General features: G+C 43.7%; 1 protein-coding gene across 1 annotated transcript in view; it reads left to right on the top strand.

The window, feature by feature from the left end:
• The window catches only part of thsd7ba (thrombospondin, type I, domain containing 7Ba), a 624,788-nt gene that overhangs the window by 258,246 nt on the left and 344,311 nt on the right, over window positions 1–22,231 (top strand). The window contains 2 exon segments of the mRNA XM_078229305.1: window positions 48–180; window positions 4,403–4,506. Of these exon segments, the coding sequence (XP_078085431.1) occupies window positions 48–180; window positions 4,403–4,506 (237 nt within the window).

Raw genomic sequence — 22,231 nt, 5'->3', positions numbered from 1 at the left:
GTTAGCAAATTCCCTGACTATTGTTCCATCGCTTTGATTTTCTTCAGGTAATTCTTCTTTTGCCAAACAGTCTCGCCACAGAATTATTATCCGGAAGCCTGACAATGGAGGACAGGAGTGCCCAGATACTCTGTATGAAGAGAGAGAATGTGAAGCACGTCCTCTTTGCCCAGACTACAGGTAAAAATATTTCAACACAAGAAGTGGATTGAAATGTTATTTCTCTCCAGCAAATTCGCATTAACTATGGATTTAGAAGTCATAGAATTTATTAAAAATGCCAACCTTAAGATGGATTATTTAGTAAAATATTATCACGGTTTACTGATATTTCAATGTACTCCATTCACAAATCTCAGTATGAAAAATATTATGCCACTTAATGCCATTATTTGGTGATACGTATTCCAAATGTTGCTACATCAAAGTGGTAGATTGTGACAATATTCTTGTGTAGATTTTAACAAAAACGCTTTGACCTAAAATACTTGTACAAAATGGCGGTACGGTGGCACAGTGCTGCTGCCTCACCGCACCAGGGATCCGGGTTCAATTCCTGGCTTGGGTCACTGTCTGTGCGGGTTCTGCATGTTCTCCCTGTGTCTGTGTGGCTTTCCTCCGGTTGCTCCGGTTTCCTCTCACAGTCCGAAAGATGTGGTGATTAGGTGGTTTGGCCATGCTAAATTCTCACTCAGTGTACCCGAACAGGCACTGGAGTGTGGCAACTGGGGGATTTTCACAGTAACTTCATTGCAGTGTTAATGTAAGCCTACTTGTGACACTAATAAATAAAATTAAAAACTTAAAAAGAAATAACACGTATGTCAGGTATAAATTAAAAATGTAAATTGTCCCATTGGTGAAAATTCAACAGTCACAATTCATTGAATCATAGAATCTCTACAGTACTGAAGAGGCCATTTGACCTATTGGGTGGGACCTTATGGCCTCACTCATCCTGAAACCATAAAATCCCATGTGAGTTCAATGGACCTTTCCATTGTCCGCCCCTTGCCCGTTCTGAGTCCTGTGGCGGGCGGGGCGGTAAAATGCCAGTCATTGCATCTGTACTGTCTGTCTGACAGAGAATCTTAACCAAGCCTCCCCTCTGCCCCATCCCCGTAACCCCACACATTTATCAGGGCCAATCCATCTGGGGACATTAGGGGACAATTTAGCATGGCCAAACCACCTAACCTGCATATCTTTGGAGGAAACGGGGACACCCAGAAGAAACCTACACAAACATGGGGAGAATGCGCGAACTCCACACAGATCGTCACCCAAGGCCGGAATTGAACTGGAGATGTGAGGCAGCAGTGCTAACCACTGTGCCACCCCACGTGCTGTGCTGTGATATCAGGCCAGCCTGCTTATTAAATATCATAACCAAAAACTGCAAAATCTTACATTTTGTTGAAGTACTGCACATAACTTTGAAAAAACATATATATCCGTTTTTAAAAATGAGAGTATTTTGCCGAAGAAAAATCCTGATTGCATGAATACACAAAAAGAATATAAACAGATACAGTTGGTGCTTACATTTGACTATCGCTCAGTGTAAGCCAAAGTTCGCAATTCTATTTGTGATGTGGTGATGCCGGCATTGGACTGGGGTAGGCACAATAAGAAGTCTCACAACACCAGGTTAAAGTCCAATAGGTTTATTTGGTATCACGAGCTTTCGGGGCGCTGCTTCTTCATCAGGTGAGTGGCAATAGGTCAGCTAATTCTATTTGTGGGATGTGCTGTGTGTAAATTGGCTGTTGCATCAGCTATATTAGGACAGTGGCCGGAATTCTCTGATGTAGTATGCCCTGCCCTCACTATCAGTGAGAACAGAGAATTTGGCGCTCAGCCAAATCTCCATTCACTGCAACGGGACTGGAGAACCCCAGCTACAGGCGAGGTCGGAGAATTTCAGCCAGTGACTACACTTCAAAAATATTTCTATTATGTTTGAGTCTAATTATAAACTGTAAAAAGACCACGAGGTGTGTCAGTATAATTAAAACAACAAACAGTTTATTTAATATATTAACAGTTGCACAGTCAATCCAAGACTGGCTCCCCAAGACCACCCTGGTGGAACTAGTTTCCCTGGGTCATCTGACCCGCTTGCTTAAAGGGGAGTACATACTCCATCCATCTATTAACATGCTTTAGGATGGTGTCAAGATTCTTGAGTGTTGTTGCAACTGCACTCATCCAGGCAAGTGGAGAGTATTCCATCACACTCCTGACTTATGCCTTGTAGATGGTGGACAGGCTTTGAGTCAGGAGGTGAGTTATTCACTTCAGAATTACCAGCTTCTTACCTGCTTTTATAGCCATAGTATTTATATAACAGGTCCAGTTCAGTTTCTCTTTAATGGTAAGCCCCAGGATGTTGATAGTACATGATTTACTGATGGTAATGCCATTGAATATCAAAGGGAAATGGTTGGATTCTCTCTTGGCTGCAGATGGTCATTGCTTGGCACTTATGTGGCACGAATGTTACTTGCCATTTGACAGGCCAAGCCTGACTGTTGTCCAAGTCTTGCTGCATATGGACATGGACTGCTTCAGTACCTGAGAAGCCATGCTTTGTGCTGAACTTTGTGCATGTATAAGTGCATGTTGCCAGAGCAACTCGGATTCCTTAGCGGAGATTGGTTGGCTAGATAGCTGGTGTGGAACAGATTGGTGTCAACAGCATAGGGCTTGATCCCTGTTTTGGCTGGGGTGGACTTGCTTCCTTGTGCTACTTGTGCTGGAGATCATAGCAGAATGTGAAGAACCAAAAGCTTAATCTTTTCTACAAAAATGCCTTCTGAAACTTGAAGTACACAAAGAGCCCGATATTACCAAACATTCGCACCCGAAATCGCGGTAAAGTTGGGCGTCGGGCCTATACCGCGTTTTGCACCCGAATCCGAGCAGATCGCGGCTTTACCGACACCCGAATCGGGCGGCCCGACGATTTAATTGCATTAGCATACATTTAAATCGACTTAATGAACTGCGCGCCCAACTTTACCGCCAAATCCCACTTTACCACCTTCTGGTCCGTTCTGGATCCGCGCTGTAAGTGACCTGCAGAATAAAAATCCGGACAATTTGGGAAAAAATTTGGGACAATATTTCAAAATATGGATGGGGGGATATATATTTTGAAATATTTTCCTACATTTTTGACTGTCAGGTTTTTAGTTCCTGTGATTATAATTTTGACATCATCTTCCAAAGGGAATTCCTCTAATTCTGTGCAATGTTCAGATGAAAACAAGATGAAAGAAAGGATCCAAGGCTGCTCCAGAGGCAGATTAGCTGCACCCAACATTGCCCATGCAAATCACATTCATAAGTAGGGGCACATCTGCCATGGAATGTGAGAGAAGAGTTGCCAATACAAACTTCTTTTCACTATGGTTGATTTCCCAGATTTAGTAATCTCCTTGAATCTTATTTTCAACCAAGTTCCACCACGGGGACAATTCTTCCAAGTTCACCACAGGACTCTGAACATTTGAGCACCTGGCTCATGGCTACAGGGACATCAACAATCCAGTTACAGATCACAAATGTATTATACAGGTCACTAATTGCTCACTAGGACACTATAGTTTAATTACCTTTCTCATAGATAATTAGGCAGCACAAAGAAGATGCTACATTATTTTCAGTTTGCAAGATTCTCCCAAGTCCATCCTCCCCCCACATCCTCCCCCCTCTCTGCTGTTTTTTTCTTTCGGGCCCGGGCGCGCTGCTTCAGATTTTTTTTCGAACAGCGCATGTGCTCCGATCCTTGCAGCAGCGCTAAGCCCCGCCCACTGGGCGGATCAGACCGGAGCCGGCAAGAAGCGCTGCAAAGAGGATACCGGGCTCAGATCTGCATTATGCCCCGATCCGGCCCTTGGACTCCAAATGGTAAAATCGGGCCCAAAGTGAGGGGGCACAATGATTGAATGAGTTTTCCACTTCTTCAAAGAATAGTCAGAGATTTCTCAATGAAACATGTGTCAACTTATGATTACCAACTCATTGCATTGATAATATTGAAGTTTATTCCTAACTGATTTCGTAATGTTACAGGAAATAAGGCACGTCATAACATTCAAGACTATGAGCCAAGTGCCGATAAATGGGATTAGGTGGGAGGACAAGTATTTCTTCTGCTGCAGACCCGATGGGCCGAAGGGCCTCTTCTGCACTATATGATTATATAATTCTCCTTGCCTCTGCATGAAAGAAATATTAATTTCCTCAGTTGAGGTGCCTTTAGCTTCAGCATATGAGCCAGAGCTCCTGGATGAAGTTTAAAGGAAAAACATCTTAAGTTGTGTGGATCTGAAGAATAAATTCTGTGTTAGTATAAAAGGAATGATCTCCATTTTGTTTGTTGAATTCATTTTAGGTGGAAGATACACAAGTGGCATCACTGTATTTTGGCACCTGATTATGTCAGACAGGGAACAATTGGAGCAACTGAGGCCTGTGGTTCTGGTTTGCAATCCAGAGGTAAGATTCTTTTCTGATTCCTCATGTTTCACCAGCAGCCACTTGAGAGATTTTCACAAAATAGTATGAATTTCAAATGTTCTCATTAATCTTCCAAGTCCAACCACAAAGCAGTTGACTCAGAAACAGGAATATCCACGTGGCAATGTCTCAGCCTTGGATAGTAATGGAGTAAGTTGCTGCTATAATGAGCCAGAGTGAATTCTTTGTGCTTACTTTGAGGAACCATTCTATTCAAGGCATGTTGTTACAATAATTGATCTGACATTACAGCGCTCCTGCTTTTTATTTCCTTTTTCGTTTGTACTTTGAAAATGCAACATTGTTTGATTTCAGATTCTATCTTGTTTGTAGACTTTTCCCCTTTTGCTGTAAGGTAAATATGCCAACTTCTTAAGACAGTAATGCCCTTAGAATGATTACATGACACATGTCACTGAAGAAATGAAAGGAACTCTGCTATATTATCATGAACCTTGCTTATTGAGTGCTTTAGTATTTGGTGAGATTATTGATCCAGTAAAGTTTGCGTTTGTGACCTGAATTGATTAGATCTTGTGTCATGTTATTGTCACATTAAGATACCAAGTAAAGTGAGTTCAATAACTTTTGATCTATCTAATACAATGTCATGTATCTTTATGTAACCCATTTTCCCTTTGTCTCCATCTGCATTTCTGTTTCCACTTCAGAATTGGACCCATGGGAGGGGAGAATTTCTTTTGTCTCATGGATGTGTTGGGTCAATTTATTCTGTGCTGTATTATGCGCTTTATAACTCTTATCTCCTCTTTTTAAATCTTTCTTGGGCTTTTCTCTCTTATCTCCACTCTTCTCTGTTACCTATTGTGCCGCATTGAGTTTCAGCTTCAGCGGGAATTTTACTGCATCCAACCTCTACTGCAACCCATCACCAAACCCTGCTGTCATCTCAGATTGAAATATCCTTTCAATTAGCCCAGAACTGTCTTTGCTCCATTTCTTCATTGACTCCTTCCCCAAAGGGACCTTAAGAGTACTTACTGTTTCTTCTTTACAAGCAGCAACATTAACTGCTCCATTTCCTTCTCTCACCAATCTTCTCACTCAGCACAGCCACTGGGGGAAAATCTTACTAACCACTTTCGTACCTCACTCAACTCATCCACCACTATCTTCTTGGATTCTTTTTCTAGATCAACAAGCACTACTGTTAATAGCTTTATCACCCAGAATGTCCGCTTGTTGTGAACAAGGCACATGCAATCCCTCAGCCTTATTGTGGATCATGTCATTAACGTTCAGGCATTGACAAAAATCATGGTTCATGGATATCCTCCCAAAAAGAATTCATGTCCATTCGCTTGCCTCACCAAACCTCCAGGTTGACAATGTGGCCGTTATCATAAAATACTCTATGATCTCTCTTGCTATTCCTGTGATAATTCCTTAACCTCCATGGCCCTAATTTAATTCAACCCCTTTCATCCCTCTTTTAAAACCCTCTATTCCGAGATCCATCTCAAGTTTATCATGGAGGTGTCCACCTCCCTGCTTTCCATCCTTCGCCTCTGCATTGAGCAACTCCACATCCTCTTATTTAATTAATCATAGAACGTAGAACAGTACAGCACAGTACAGGCCCTTCGGCCCACGATGTTGTGTCGAACCTTTTCCAAAACCAAGATCAAGCTATCCCACTCCCTATCATTCTAGTGTGCTCCATGTGCCTATCCAATAATCGCTTGAAAGTTCCTAAAGTGTCCGACTCCACTATCACAGCTTCCTTCATCTCATGTCTCCCTGCCTTCATTATTTTTATTTCACCGACCTTCTTCCCTCTGAGCCACATGTTAAGTACCTCCCTCCCCACAGACACTGCCCTCCCACTGTTACATTTGCTGTTATTACAGGTATCTTGCTTCTCAAATATTCCAGCCTCTGTCCTTGCAAATTGTCATCTAATGTCAAACCTCCTTTCCTCCCCAGAATTCTAGAACATGTTCTCAACTAAATTTATTCCCATCTTTTCTGTGAGCAGATGTCTGAATCTTTCAGTTCAGGTTTCTGTTCCCACTGCAACACTGAAATAGCCCTCACCAAAGTCACAAATGACATATTTTGTGACTAACCTTCCTTGCATTCACTTTGCTCTTGCCACAAGGTCTATGTTTGGCCCCCTCCTGTGCCTCACCTAAATACGTCCCTTCAACAACACCAGGAGACATTATCTTCAACCCCCAGCACAAACACTGTTCCCTTGTCCCTGATATCATCCTCCTTCTCAGCCATTTTCTTGGACTGAACCAGACTATTTACAATTTTGGGATTCTGTTTAACCTCATCCATGCATCCATATATATGTGGTCATAAATACTGCCTACTTCAACCTATGTAATATTGCCTACCTCTATTCTTAGTTGAGAGTATCTGTCACAGAAACCCTCATTCATGCATTTTTCATAAGTAGACTTAACTATTTCAATGATCTCTTGGTCAGCTTCCCATTCTTCACGCTCCAGAGCTTTCTGCTCATCAAAAACTCTGCTGTCCTTATCCTATTACCTATGTCCTTTACCTTGCTGAGTTACAATGGCTCCTATTTCTCTTAACATCTTTGCTGCTCTCTATTCTTGTAATCCACTCCAGCCCTATAACATCCAACACCCCAGAACTCTCCATTCTTACGGCTTTGATTTCTTGTACAAGCCCCATTCCCTTTGCTCCACACTTGATGAGCATATTTTCAGTTATTTGAATGGGACACTCTATAACCTCCATAACACTCTACACCTCCATAAAGCCCTCACCCTTTTCTGTCACCCTCTTCTTCTTTAAGGCCCTTCTTTATACCCACCTCTTGGATCAACTTTTGCTCATCCCTCCTGATATCCCCTTTGTCTCAGCGACCATTTTTATCTGAATACCTCTGTGAATTACTGTGGGAAGTTTTGTTAAAGCTCGAGCATCTATGTTAGAGATACATATGTCCAAATTGTTGCTTTTACTGTTGAAAAAGAGCTTGATAGACTTTTAATTGTTGACAAATGACATAACGATGTAAATCTCATTGAAACAAAGCACTGAATCACTTGCCTGTCATGTCATTCAGAGCAAAATAATGGAAGATTCTTGCTTTTCCTCTTAAAGTGTAAGTGATTTTATATTAGATTTGCTCTGGATGGAGCCTTGTTCCGAAATGTTTATTATTTTTAAAATAGAAGGAATGTACAATGCAGCAGATAAAGAAATTAAAATACAAGGGCTATATTTATAACTGAGTAAGTTGCAAACATACAATATGTTCACATCTACAGGAATTCAAGGTGATTAACCTTGAATGGCCTTATGGAAACACAGACTACTCTTGCCCCGATACACATCTAGGATTTACGGCTCTCTTAAATGCATTTAAGGCACCTTTATCCTGGTTTCATAGAATCATAGAATCCGTACAGCGCAGAAGGAAGTCATTCGGCCCATCAAGCTTGCACTGACACCAACCCAGGCCCTATCGTTGTTTCCCTGTAAGTTAGCCCATCAAACCTCGTCTCTTACTTTGTGGCATTGGGTGGCACGGTGATTAGTGCTGCTGCCTCACAATGCCAGGGACCCGGCTTCAATTCCAGCCTCATGTCACTGTCTGTGGGAGTTTGCACATTCTCCTCGTATCTTCGTGGGTTTCCTCCGGGTTCTCCATTTCCTCCTACAGTCCAAAGATGTGCGTGTTAGATTGATTGGCCATGGTAGTGTCATGGGGATTAGCAGGGTAAATATGTGGGGTTACAGGGCCTGGGTGAGATTGTGGTCGGTGCAGACTCGATGGGCCGAATGGCTTCCTTCTGCACTGTAGGGATTCTATGACCCTCAACCTAACAGTTATCTCTTTCATTACCTCTGAGATCATAGAATCATAGAATCCCTACAGTGCAGGAAGCCATTCAGCCCATCGAGCCTGTACCAACAACAATCCCACCCAAGCCCTATCCCGCAACCCCATGTATTTACCCCGTTAATCCCCCTGACACTAGGGTCAATTTAGCATGGCTAATCACCTAAACCGCACATCTTTGCACTGTGGGAGAAAACCAGAGCAGCCAGAGGAATCGCAAACAGACAAGGGGAGAACATGCAGACTCTGCACAGTCACCTAAGGCCGGATTTGAACCCAGGTCCCTGGCATTGCAATATCAATAAAACATTGTTAACATGCAGCCAGCGGCTCCAGCAACTTCATCATGCATTTCCACACGCATGCACACACGCCAATATCATGCCATGTCAGACAGATACCATTCTTGGGATTTTCAGGTCATCTTATCGAAGGGGTTGTCTCAACATCTTTCTTAACCTCCTGATGTCTTGGGCAGTGGCCAGGTGATCAAAGGCAGTTTTTTATTGTTCAAAGTTGGTAAGGACAGAAATATTTCCAAGAGAAAGCTTTCAATTAACAATTCTCACCTACATTTTACTGACTTTCACTCAAATTAACATTAGTAGCAGGTTAATAGCAGATTGATTTGCTATTGCAAAGGGGAGCTTTGACAGAGGGTCATCTGGATTTGAAACATCAGCTCTTTTCTCTCACAGATGCTGCCGGACCTGCTGATATTTTCCAGCATTTTCTCTTTTGGTTAAAAGCAGATTGATATCTTCTGAAGTGTCCAGGTGATTTATGTTATGCACAGAAGCACTCACACACCTTTCTCTAATCACTTTGCATTGAGTCCAACTCACCAATTTGGTGTCATAATTTACTTATTCCTGTCTTATATCCTCAATCACTTCTTCTCAACAAATTCTACACATCTAAGTATATTTCTACTTAAGCTTATTCATGGAGGAACTTGACTGTCCAATACAATATTATCAGTAACCTTGAAAACATAGATTAAACATTCACAACTTCATCCAAGTTATTAATGGATTTTAAAAAGAAGACCTTGACCTCTTTTTATTTCCTAAAATTACCCACTACATGTTTGAGTCGATTTTATTATTTCGAAATTATCTAAAATGCAGCATTGTTGTTGGACTGACAGGATACATCAATGTTCAGTTTTATTTCAATTTTCCCCAGAAAATTGAACACAGCATTGAGAAGGAGCAACTTACACCACCCAACTCGCCAACTCCCAAATCCTACCTAATTACCTTCTCCCTGGCCTGTCAAGGATCTTTAAACTTTACTGAACCTTGAATCTTACCTGCTTTACAGCAGCAGGGGCTGTAAACAATGGGGCATGGCTTTTTTACCTTCAACAGTGCTACCCTTTGACCCTAGGAGACCACAGGAGCGCATTGCATTACTCTGATCTTGCCCAGCCTGAGTCGGAATTGGGGTGAGACAGTATTGAAGAAACCGGGATCCGAGTAGCAATCCGACGCTGATTACCACTCTGAAGAAGTTCAGGCCCATGGAATGGTAAAAAATGCAGCTACTGGTAAAAGAGTCAATTCCTTTGCTTTAAAAATCAGACAGACCCAAACACCCTTTGACATGTCAGCCATGGTTCCTTCTCTCCTCTGAAGTTGGTACATTCTGTCCTCTGAATCAGAAAATTGTGGGTTCAAGTCCCACTCCAGAGGATTGAGCGCAGCATTGAGATGACACCCTGGCGTGGTACAAGGAGCGCTGTATGTTTGAGGGTAAATGAGATCCTAAACCGAGGCTTTATCAGGTGAATGTAAAAGATCCCAATACACTATTTCACAGTGCAGGGAAGTTATTCCCGGTGTCCTTGCCAATATTTACCCATAACCAACTTCAGTTTAAAAAGAAACAGATGTCCTGATATTATCACATTGCTATTTGTGCGAGCTTGCTGTGTAAATTGGCTGCAGTGTTTCCTATGTTACAACAGCGAGTACACTTCAAAGCTACTTGAATGGTTGTAGAGCATTTGAGATGTCCTGTGGTTGTGAATATTCGTGCAATTTTTTTTTTCCTTTCTGTCCATCTGTCAGCACCAGCTTGTAAACGTCTTGGAACTTTGGGCGGCATGGTGGCACAGTGGCTAGCACAACTGCCTCACAGCGCCAGGGACCCGGGTTCAAGTTCCAGCTTTGGGTGACTGTGTGGAGTTTGCACGTTCTCCCTGTGTTTGCGTGGGTTTCCTCCGGGTGCTCCGATTTCCTCCCACACTCCAAAGATGTGTGGGTTAGTTTGATTGGCCATGCTAAATTGGCCCTTAGCGTCAGGGGGACTAGCAGGGTAAATACATGGGGTGACTGGGATTGGGCTTGGGTGGGATTGTTGTCAGTGCAGGCTCGATGGGCTTCCTTCTACACCGTAGTGATTCTATGATTTCAAGTGAGCATAAAATACCTTTTTTTCCCAAATGTAAAAGAGACCAACACTGTTACTTTTCTTAAGAGTCTTTATCCCTTTAAAATTTGCGCTAACATCTTTTTTTGTTTCTTCCATTTTTAAAACTGAATATCCATTTAAAAAGCAGAAACCCGTAGCAACATCACAAATAACTTTAGAAGGATTCTCAACATTGAGTTTTAGTTCCCTCATGTCGTTTTAGTTCATGTCGTTTTTTTCCAGAGCTTGAATTTCAGGTTAAAATCGATTTTTGTAAAAGCATTTAACATCTATTTAAGAGGAGTCCAAAATCCTAATTGTATTAAGCCTTTGGTTCATTGGTACAGTCCAATTACAAACTGTCTCCAGTTTGTTTGTTGCCATAGAGATAGAAATGGACCGTCAGATCTTTTCTCCGAGTCACTTTTTGCATGACCACAGCCAGTCACAAGATCAAAGGATGTTGCCACTGACAGTCATTATATTCCAGTATGACTAATGTGATTAAACAAGCATAATCATGAAAGCAAAATACTGTGAATGCCAGAGATCTGAAATAAAAACAGAAAATGCTGGTCAAATCCAGCAGATGTGGCAGCATCTGTGGAGAGAGGAACAGAGTTGTTATTTGGAGTACAAAAGACTCTTCTTCAGAGCTGAAGAAAGGTAGGAATACACTGGAAAATAAATTGGCATATAAACCCCAAATGTCCAAACTTTTAACAACAGCATTCACACTCTTTGACACCCTCGATAATTTTAAATACATCAGTTGCACTGAACATTAATTCCTTAATCCACTTCCAATCATTAAACTTTCAAGAAATTTAAATAATCCAAAGTTTGTTTTTCATTCATGGGACATGGGCATCGCTGGCTGGCCAGCGTTTATTGCCCATCCCTAGTTGCCCTTGAGAAGATGGTGATGAGCTGCCTTCTTGAATCGCTGCAGTCATATGCTGTGGGTTAACCCACGATGCCATGAGGGAGGGCATTCCAGGATTTTGACCCAGTGACTGCGAAGGAATGGTGATATATTTCCAAGTCAGGATGGTGAGTGGTTTGGAGGGGAGCTTGCAGATGGTGGTGTTCTCATCTGACTACCCTTGTCCTTTCAGATGTCTAAGGATCTTTGGTGAATTGCTGCAATGTATCTTGTAGGTAGTACACACCTCTGCTACTGAGGGAGTGATTGTTTGTGGATGTGTTGCCAATCAAGGAGGCTGCTTTTTTCTGGATGGGATCAAGCTTCTTGAGTGTTGTTGGAGCTGCACCCATCCAAGCAAGTGGGGAGTATTCCATCACACTCCTGACTTGTGCCTTGTAGATGGTGGATAGGTTTTGGGAAGGCAGGAGGTGAATATTCCCAGCCTCTGACCTGTTCTTGTAGCCACTGTGTTTATGTGGTGAGTCCAGTTGAGTTTCTTTTCAAAGGTAACCCCAGGGATGTTGACAGTGGGGGATTCAGTAATGGTTACACCATTGATTGTCAAGGGGTGGTGGTGAGAGTGTCTCTTATTGGTGAAGGTCATTGCCTGGCCTTTGTGTGGCATAAATGTTATTTGCCACTTGTCAGCCCAAGCCTGGATATTGTCCAGGTCTTGCTGGATTTGAACATGGACTGTTTCAGTATCTAAGGAGTCGCGAATAGTGCTGAACATTGTGCAATCATTGGTGAACATCCCCACTTCTGACGTTATGATGGAGGGAAGGTCATTGATAAAGCAGCTGAAGATGGTCAGGCCTAGGACACTACCCTGAGGCACTCATGCAGAGATGTCCTGGAGCTGAGATAACTGACCCTCCACAACGACAACCATCTTCCCATGTTTCAAATATGACTCCAACCAGTGAAGAGTTTACATATATGTACCTATCTATTAGATAGTCTCATGTCTGCAATTAAAGATCTCCATATAATTAATTTCACCATGGCCACAATAAATGCCTGTTTTTGACAATTTCATAGCTTAATTAACCTCAATATCTCTGATACCAATGCCTTTAAGTATCTTAAATTAAATGTAGTAAACTAAACTCGGAGTTTGGAAGGATGAAGAGGGATTTTATTGAAACTTACAAGATACTGCGAGGCCTGGATAGAGTGGACATGGAGAGGATGTTTCCACCAGTAGGAAAACCTAGAACCAGTGGGCACAACCTCAGGCTAAAGGGACAATCCTTTAAAACAGAGATGAGGAGGAATTTCTTCAGCCGGAGAGTGCTGAATCTATGGAACTCTTTGCCGCAGAAGGCTGTGGAGGCCAGGTCATTGAGTATTTTTAAGACAGAGATAGATAGGTTCTTGGTTAATAAGGGGATTAGGGGTAATGGGAAAAAGGCAGGAGAATGGGGATGAGAAAAATATCAGCCATGATTGAATGGCAGAGCAGAGTCGATGGGCCGAGTGGCCTAATTCTGCTCTTATGTCTATGGCCTTATGGTTTTATGGTAATAGAGAACAGATACGATTATTAAAATAGCCATGTGCTTATCTTTCCCTTTATTTTATCTTCAAGTGCCTTTCTAAAAACAGTAAAATGGAAACTAAATTTGACTGAATACAATGTTAGCTGCCGTGGCTGAGCAAAATATTTGTAACATTTTCAAAGGTGCTAATGTTGGAGTTTTCCAAAGTTTGTGGGCCCAAAGCCGAAACAGTTATTCTGGATGTAAAATCAACCTTACTGTGTGGAATCTTGTGGACGTGTCTCCGTCACCAGCTGGCGGGCCAGTTGTTTGGCCACTACACTTGTTTTTAAGTAGCCTCACTGCATCCTGTGCCACTCTGGCATCTAAAGGTCAGCAGTGGGTGTTCCTCTGGATGTAAGTCCTTCCTGCCAGCCAATCAGAGGTCAGCAACTCTTCTGTACTCAGCAGCGCCACCAGGAAAGTGGTGACCGCTGCCAGTACGCCACCCATCCAAGGCCTAGGTTTAAGAAGAGACCCATGCTGCAGGTGAGTGGTGGCGGGAAGGGGGTTGTGAGGTGGGATGTGTAGGGATGGAATGGGGAAGGGGGGGGTCAACCGATCAGGCACACAATATCGTTGAACAAGGAACCCTGTAGCGGGATCCCCTTTTTAACTCCACTCGTGGGCTTATCTCAGGTTTGGTTCTCCGTTACCCAAACCCCACCAATGCCCGAGTGATTCTCTCTCTCGCCGATGGAACAGCGGCCACCTTGCGCCTACTTCACTAGAGTAGCGCTCCCAAGAGAGAGAAAAGGAAACTGCTGCCTATCCACTACCTGGCAGCCTTTCCTGAGTGGGTGGTTTTGAAGCGCCCAGAGTACCCTCAGTTCTAGACTCCGGAATTATGGTAAGGGATATTTAATATTGTGACTTGGTCAGAGATCGTTGGTGAGAAATTGAAAAGATCAAAACGGACTCCAATGGAAGTCAAAGATATATATATATATATTTGTTAAAACATCAAGGTCAAGATCACCAAACACCAGGAAAACAACACACAATGCCTTATGCTCTATAAGACTATAGCTATGGAAGGAATACTAAAACGGGCACAACGGGAATGCTTACTTTACACAAGTTTACCAGTGTCTTAAACTATGAAAAAGTGCATGCAAAAGCCCTCCCCCTTTCCCCAAAGCCTCATCCAATATGATGATCTCGGAAACTTCGCAAATTACCGGAGGATACTCACAATCCTAGTTTAAATTGCTCAGTGGGCTTCGGGCTGCGTGCTGGAGACGAACGAGAGGCGGGCAGGAACAGGAGAAGAGAGAGGAGAGAGAGAGACCAGAGCTTGCTTGTCCCTTTTTAAAACCTGAACCAGTGATTCTCTCACACAAAACAGTTTCTGATCATTGGTAGTTTTGATTGACTGGAACAAAAGGGCCGGAACTGTCGGGACCGCCCTTAATTGATATTTTAATGTCTTTTAAATGTTCTCTGAGTTAGCCTGATTGGAATCCCATCAGCGAGCTGAGTCTTGATGTTGTCCGTGGATGGAATGATCTCTGTTCTCATTGTCTTGCTGCTGGGCTATTTACTCCTCGTCTGCTGGCCATGGTTTCTCCTTTGTTTCCGGTTGATTAGATCATCCCTGTCTCGACCTTCTCGTTATTCCCAGCCTCTTGCATATTCATGTGGCCTGACAGCCAGCCGGCCATTTTCCTTATCCCTGGGTTCTTTAATCATGGAGGATTTGCCCTAAAACTTACAACCCCCAGTGGGACTTTGGCTTTGCTTGTCATGCTCCCCACAGGTCCCCCTGCCTGCTGTGGGTTAATAGGGTGGCACGTTGGCACAGTGGCTAGCACTGCTGCTTTACGGCACTAGGGACCCGGATTCGATTCCGGCCTCAGATAACTGGCTGTGTGGAGTCTGGACGTTCTTCCCGTGTCTGTATGGGTTTCCTCCGGGTGCTCCAGTTGACTCCCACACTCCAAAGATGTGGAGGTTAGGTTGATTGGCGATGATAAATTGCCCCTTAGTGTCAGGGAGATTAGGAGGGTAAATATGTAGGGCTACAGAGATAGGGCCTGGGTGGGATTGCTGTCGGTGCAGACTCAATGGGCCGAACAACCTCCTTCTGCTCTGTAGGTTCTATGATTCTATAATATCAGTGGTGGCAGGATGAATCCCTTAAGAATGCATTAATTAGCCACTTAAGGATTTCAATTGACTGCCCTGCCCCAGGCTTAATCAGAATAGAAGCTGGAAGGTGCCCATGTCCCCACTTGCCACTCCCACCTGATTAAGCGTACCCCCACCACCATACCCGCTATGAGGGTTGGCACAAGATTCCACCCAGTAGGTCTCAGACTTGCAGTAATCAAATGAAGAAAGCAGTGTAGGTCGGTGTATCTGCATCTTTCCACTTATATTCCTAACTCTGAGCTTTAGGCTGAATATGCCCAGGGGGAAGAAATGGCTCACAGCTCTTCTTGTTGTACATCAATAAGCTTACAAACACTGGAGGTCGAACTCCCTCTGAGTCAGTACCATACTTACCAATATTGCTCTCATAACCTCTGAGCTGCACTCCTGCTGTTAAACCTTGAGGTGTTGCTGCTTTTTGTTTTAGATTTCTTCACTTTGTTCACCTCATTTTAGGTCATCTTTATTGAACTTCTTTTCTGAGAAGTTCCATCCTGTGCAATGCTGCCATTGCAAAGCTCACATTCCTTTGAAAACTACAAAAATCCCATCCGAGGGTGATTGCCACAAAGCCCTCCTCCTTTTGATTTGACCTTCATACATATTGCAACAATCTCACATCCTCAGTTCATGAATAGTTCCTTAACATATGAAAGTATTTTGGATGGGGAAGATTTTGGTTTATCCCAACATCAGGCTTTGCTCTAGCGAAACAGTTGATCAAGATTAACATTTATATGGAATGTGGAGACACATCCAGATGCGGTGGTTCCATAGCTTATTAGCTTATAAACATTATTTACGTTCTATTGCAGTTCACAGCAGTCCAATGATTGAGACAGATCCTTTAAATCTTGGGTAGATGCATTGGATTAATTGGCTCTGTCATCTGTTGGTTAGCATATAGACAAGACAACTCATTGGGTGGAATAATATGGGGGTGGGACAGCACGCTTTCCCATTCCACCCCACAACCCCAACCCTAGAAACATGCGGACGGACTAACCCGGGCCAACTGGGATTTCTGCGCCTCATTGGGGCATGAATGTCCCCCCCCTCTCAAGTTGCTAGCTAGTTGGATTGGCTAACAGTTCCATCAGTATCGGCCATGCCAGGAAAGCATCTTTGGCCACTGCAGGAACTGCAGAAGAGAAAAACGATAAGAGCTCATGGATCCAGGGAACAGTTAAGTCTGGGGTATTGTGCCAGGAGAGTTTGGATAGATTAGGTAGATGTTCAGAGGGGCAAGGGCTGGGTTTAAGGAAAGGAGCAGGGAGGAGCAAGGACAGGGGTTGGTAGTTTGACCTCAGGGGGCTGCGCCTGGATCTGCCAAGGACAGCTCCTGAAGAGGGACTCCCACTTCCTTCCTGTTCTTTATATGTTCAAGTTTGAAAAAAATGGGCTTTCCTACTTGAAGGCAATTTCAGCGGGGAGGCCTGTTAATTATATTATATGGGCAGCATGGTGGCACAGTGGTTAGCACTGCTGCCTCAGCGTCAGGGACCCGGGTTCAATTCCGGCCTCAGGTCACTGTCTGTGTGGAGTTTGCACATTCTCCCTGTGTCTGCGTGGGTTTTCTCCCACACTCCAAAAATGTGCAGGTTAGGTTAATTGGCCATTGGCTAAATTGACCCTAGTGTCAGGGAGGTTAGCAGGGTAAATATGTGGGATTAGGGGAATAGGGCCTTGTTGAGATTGTGGTCGGTGCAGACCCCATGGGCCGAATGGCCTCCTTCTGAGGTCTATTCTATAATTGAAATGAACTCAAATAGGGTTCCTGTTATTGTCTGTCAGGAACCCCATTACATCATCAGAAAGGAGCAGGGACAATCGAGAGTGGAAATCCTGCTGCTGTGAAAATTGTTTAGGGTCTCTCGCTCGATTCTCTGCCCCCAACGCCATTCCTGCCCTCTGAAAACAGGGGCAGAAAATCACCTATCTAAGTGGTTGACTAAATTTTTTAAAAACTCTATGCCTTTGACAATTGCACAAGTAAACTTCAGTCAAAATAAGATCATACCAGTGCCTTTAATTCCAAACATAATGCATGCTGTTTTATGAAGGATTTTCTGGCCCTTCGTGACAGTGGGCTCTTCCGGTCCTGCTGAAGAAGATCGCTTGTGTTGGATTCCCTGGATAGGTGAGCCACGCAAAATCCCACTGGCAGTCAATACCGAGTCCTCTCTCGTGCCGGGAAACACGCTTTGAGCGGCTGGAACGTTTCACCCCACGAGTTCTCCCCCAATCTCCAATTTGCGGGTACAAAATTCTAAATTGAAACAAACACACCCGACAATCATATTCACACTCTCGTACGACTGAGAACTATTGAATCCTGTAATGGGTCATGAACTCAGAAAGTGCTGAATGTTATATAATACTCCTGGGGATCATACGATCAGAAACATTCGCTTTGCTTAAATCAGTTCAAATCCAAAAACAAATGCACCAAATATCTCAACTGTCAGAGGGTGGACAATTTAGAGGGGTCATGTAAGGAGTCGCTGTGGGTGGAGCTCAGAAACAGGAAAGGGCAATCACTATGCTGGGGGTATACTACAGGCCACCCAACAGCCCACGGGAAGTGGAGGAACGGATATGTCAGGAGATTCTGGATATGTGCAGAAAAAATAGAGTTGTTGTAGTGGGAGACTTCAATTTCCCTGCTATAGACTGGAAAGTGCTTAGGGCTGGGGGTCTGGACGGGGGGGAATTTGTAAAATGCGTACTGGAAGGTTCTTTGGAACAGTATGTAGATAGCCCAACTAGAGAGGGGGCTATACTGGATCTAGTTCTGGGAAATGAGCCCGGTCAGGTCGTCAGAGTTTCGGTAGGGGAACATGTGGCAAATAGTGACCACAACTCTGTTAACTTTAGGATAGTAATGGACAAGGACGAGTGTTGTCCTAAGGGTAGGGTGCTAAATTGGGGGAAGGCTAACTATAACCGAATTAGGCAGGAATTGGTGGCCGTTGATTGGGAGAGGCTGTTTGGGGGTAAGTCCACATCTAACATGTGGGAGTCTTTTAAGGAACAGTTGATAAGGCTGCAGGACAGGCATGTGCCTGTAAAAAGGAAGGATAGGAAAGGTAGGATTCGAGAGCCGTGGATAACCAGGGAAATTGAGGATCTGATCAAAAAGAAAAGAGAGGCGTACGTTAAGTCCAGGCAACAGAAAACAGATGGAGCTCTGGAGGAATACAGAGAGAGTAGGAAAGAACTCAAACAGGGAGTTAGAAGGGCAAAAAGAGGTCACGAAATGTTCTTGGCAGACAGGATTAAAGAGAATCCTAAGGTATTTTATTCATATGTTAGGAACAAAAGAGTTGTCAGGGAAAAAATCAGACCTCTCAGGGACAAAGGAGGTGAATTATGCTTAGAACCCAAGGGAATAGGGGAGATCCTAAATGAATACTTTGCATCGGTATTCACAAAGGAGAGGGACTTGTTGACTGGGAGTGTCTCAGAGGGAGGTGTTGACCCGTTAGAGAGAATCTCCATTACAAGGGAGGAAGTGTTATGTTTTTTAGGTAACATTAAAACTGACATCCCCAGGACCTGATGGCATCTATCCTAGACAGCTCAGGGAGACAAGAGATGTAATTGCTGGGCCTCTGACGGAAATCTTTGTCTCTTCATTGGACACAGGTGAGGTCCCTAAGGATTGGAGGATAGCGAATGTGGTACCGTTATTTAAGAAGGGTAGCAGGGATATCCCGGGTAATTATAGGTCAGTGAGCTTGACGTCCGTGGTAGGGAAGTTGTTGGAGAGGATTCTTAGAGACAGGATGTATCCGCATTTAGAACGGAACAATCTCAATAGTGACAGTCAATATGGTTATGTAAGAGGGAGGTCGTGCCTTACAAATTTGGTGGAGTTTTTTGAGGAAGTGACAAAAACGGTTGACGAAGGAAGGGCCGTGGATGTCGTCTATATGGATTTCAGTAAAGCATTTGACCAAGTCCCTCATGGCAGGTTGGTTAAGAAGGTTAAGGCTCATGGGATACAAGGAGAGGTGGCTAGATGGGTAGAGAACTGGCTTGGCCACAGGAGACAGAGGGTAGCAGTCGAAGGGTCTTTTTCCGGCTGGAGGTCTGTGACCAGTGGAGTTCTGCACGGCTCTGTACTGGGACCTCTGCTATTTGTGATATATATAAATGATTTGGAAGAAGGTGCAACTGGTGTTATCAGCAAGTTTGCGGATGACACGAAGATGGCTGGACTTGGGGATAGCGATGAACATTGTCGGACAATACAGCAGGATATAGATAGACTGAAAAATTGGGCGGAGAAATGGCAGATGGAATTTAATCCAGATAAATGCGAAGTGATGCATTTTGGAAGAACTAATGTAGGGGGGAGTTATACAATAAATGGCAGAGCCATCAAGAGTATAGAAACACAGAGGGACCTAGGTGTGCAAGTCCACAAATCCTTGAAGGTGGCAGCACAGGTGGAGAAGGTGGTGAAGAAGGCATATGGTATGCTTGCCTTTATAGGATGGGGTATAGAATATAAAAGCTGGAGTCTGATGTTGCAGTTGTATAGAATGCTGATTAGGCCACATTTGGAGTACTGTGTCCAGTTCTGGTCGCCGCACTACCAGAAGGACGTGCAGGCTTTAGAGAGAGTGCAGAGAAGGTTTACCAGGATGTTGCCTGGTATGGAGGGTCTTAGCTATGAGGAGAGATTGGGAAAACTGGGCTTGTTCTCCTTGGAAAGACGGAGAATGAGGGGAGACCTAATAGGGGTGTACAAAATTATGAAGGGTATAGATAGGGTGAACAGTGGGAAGCTTTTCCCCAGGTCGGAGGTGACGATGACGAGGGGCTCAAGGTGAGAGGGGCGAAGTATAACTCAGACATCAGAGGGACGTTTTTTACGCAGAGAGTTGTGGGGGCCTGGAATGCGCTGCCAAGTAGGGTGGTGGAGGCAGACATGCTGGCATCGTTTAAGACTTACCTGGATAGTCACATGAGCAGTCTGGGAATGGAGGGATACAAACGAATGGTCTAGTTGGACCAATGAGCGGCACAGGCTTGGAGGGCCGAAGGGCCTGTTTCCTGTGCTGTACTGTTCTTTGTTCTTTGTTGTTTTTTTGTCTACACTTCCCGCTGCTTCGGAAAAGCAGTCAGCATAATCAAGGACCCCACGCACGGACATACTCTATTCTACCAAAAGTCTGAGGACATGCATCAACTGACTCAAGAACAGCTTCTTCCCTGCTGCTGTCAGACTTTTGAATGGACTTACCTTGCATTAAGTTGATCTTTGTCTACACCCTATCTATGGCTGTAACACTACATTCTGCACTCGCTCCTTTCCTTCTCTATGTGCAGTATGCTTTGTCTGTATAGTGCGCAAGAAACAATACTTTTCACTGGATAATAAATAATACATGACAATAAATCAAATCACATCAAAGATGGTACACCTGTGTGTAGGTACATGATTAATAAACTTAAGACAGCACATTTTTACAGAAAATACATTGATTAAAATGTGTAAAACATGCCACATTATCATAGATGAGAATACAGAAATTCAAATTGCTTTTAGCTCTTTGAAAAGAGATGATAGGGCTGACAGCTGTAACTTTTTAAAGAAAATTATACAAAACACCAGCAGATCAGATCAGGCAGCTCCTGCCTTTGGCTAGTCTTCCCTTGCCACAGTTTCAATTCTTGCTCTGAGCTGTTAGCTTCTGTCTCTTCCTCCGAACTGCTAACATTGTGGCAGCAGCTTAAATATTGTGAAGTTATATCTGCTGTCGCTATTTCAACTTAGCAGGTCTGACGGACCCTCAACTTGGCCTTTCTGTTGTGTTTGGTAATTCTGATGCAAGAACCAGGCTCTCCTGGAACTACCTGCACTTGAGCTCAAAGTGAATTGAGCCATTTCAGTCAAAATACCTTTGCACTAACTTTAATTACACGACACGTGCAGCTTTGGAGACCCTGGCTGTATCCCGTAGCTGTGGTGATTGAATTTGCCCAGGGAGTGCGAGTGTTTTAGGTGCTGCACAGCCTCCTAAGACATTAAAATGATGGGTCGGAATACTTCCAAATGGAAATATGCTGCTCCTGAGAAAGAGCAACAAGCAATGTCCTTTACCCACACTCTAATCAGGCATTGGTACAATTGCATATGCAAATAAAGGGTTTGACGCTTCTATCAGGTCCCTGCTGCATATTTGGTTTGCCCTATCACATCAATAAGTCATGTATTATTTATTATCCAGTGAAAAGTATTGTTTCTTGCGCACAATACAGACAAAGGATACAGTACATAGAGAAGGAAAGGAGAGAGTGCAGAATGTAGTGTTACATAGGACATAGGAGCAGAATTAGGCCACTCGGCCCATCGAGTCTGCTCCGCCATTCAATCGTGGCTGATATTTTTCTCATCCCCATTCTCCTGCCTTTTCCCGATAACCCCTGATCTTCTTATTTATCAAGAACCTATCTATCTCTGTCTTGAAGACACTCAATGACCTGGCCTCCACAGCCTTCTGCGGCAAAGAGTTCTACAGATTCACCACTCTCTGGCTGAAGAAATTCCTCCTCATCTCTGTTTTAAAGGATCGTCCCTTTAACCTGAGGTTGTACCCTCTGGTTCGAGTTTTTCCTACTAGTGAAAACATCCTCTCCATGTCCACTCTATCCAGGCCTCGCAATATCCTCTAAGTTTCAATAAGATCCCCCCTCATCCTTCTAAACTCCAACGGGTACAGACCCAGGGTCCTCAACCGTTCCTCATATGACAAGCTCTTCATTCCAGGGATCATTCTTGTGAATCTCCTTTCCAAGGCC

This window comes from Mustelus asterias, chromosome 14 (assembly GCF_964213995.1).
Source record: "Mustelus asterias chromosome 14, sMusAst1.hap1.1, whole genome shotgun sequence".
NCBI classification, from domain to species: Eukaryota; Metazoa; Chordata; class Chondrichthyes; order Carcharhiniformes; family Triakidae; genus Mustelus; species Mustelus asterias.
The sequence above is the reverse complement of the archived record's forward strand: the minus strand, read 5'-3'. Positions and strand labels throughout refer to the sequence as shown.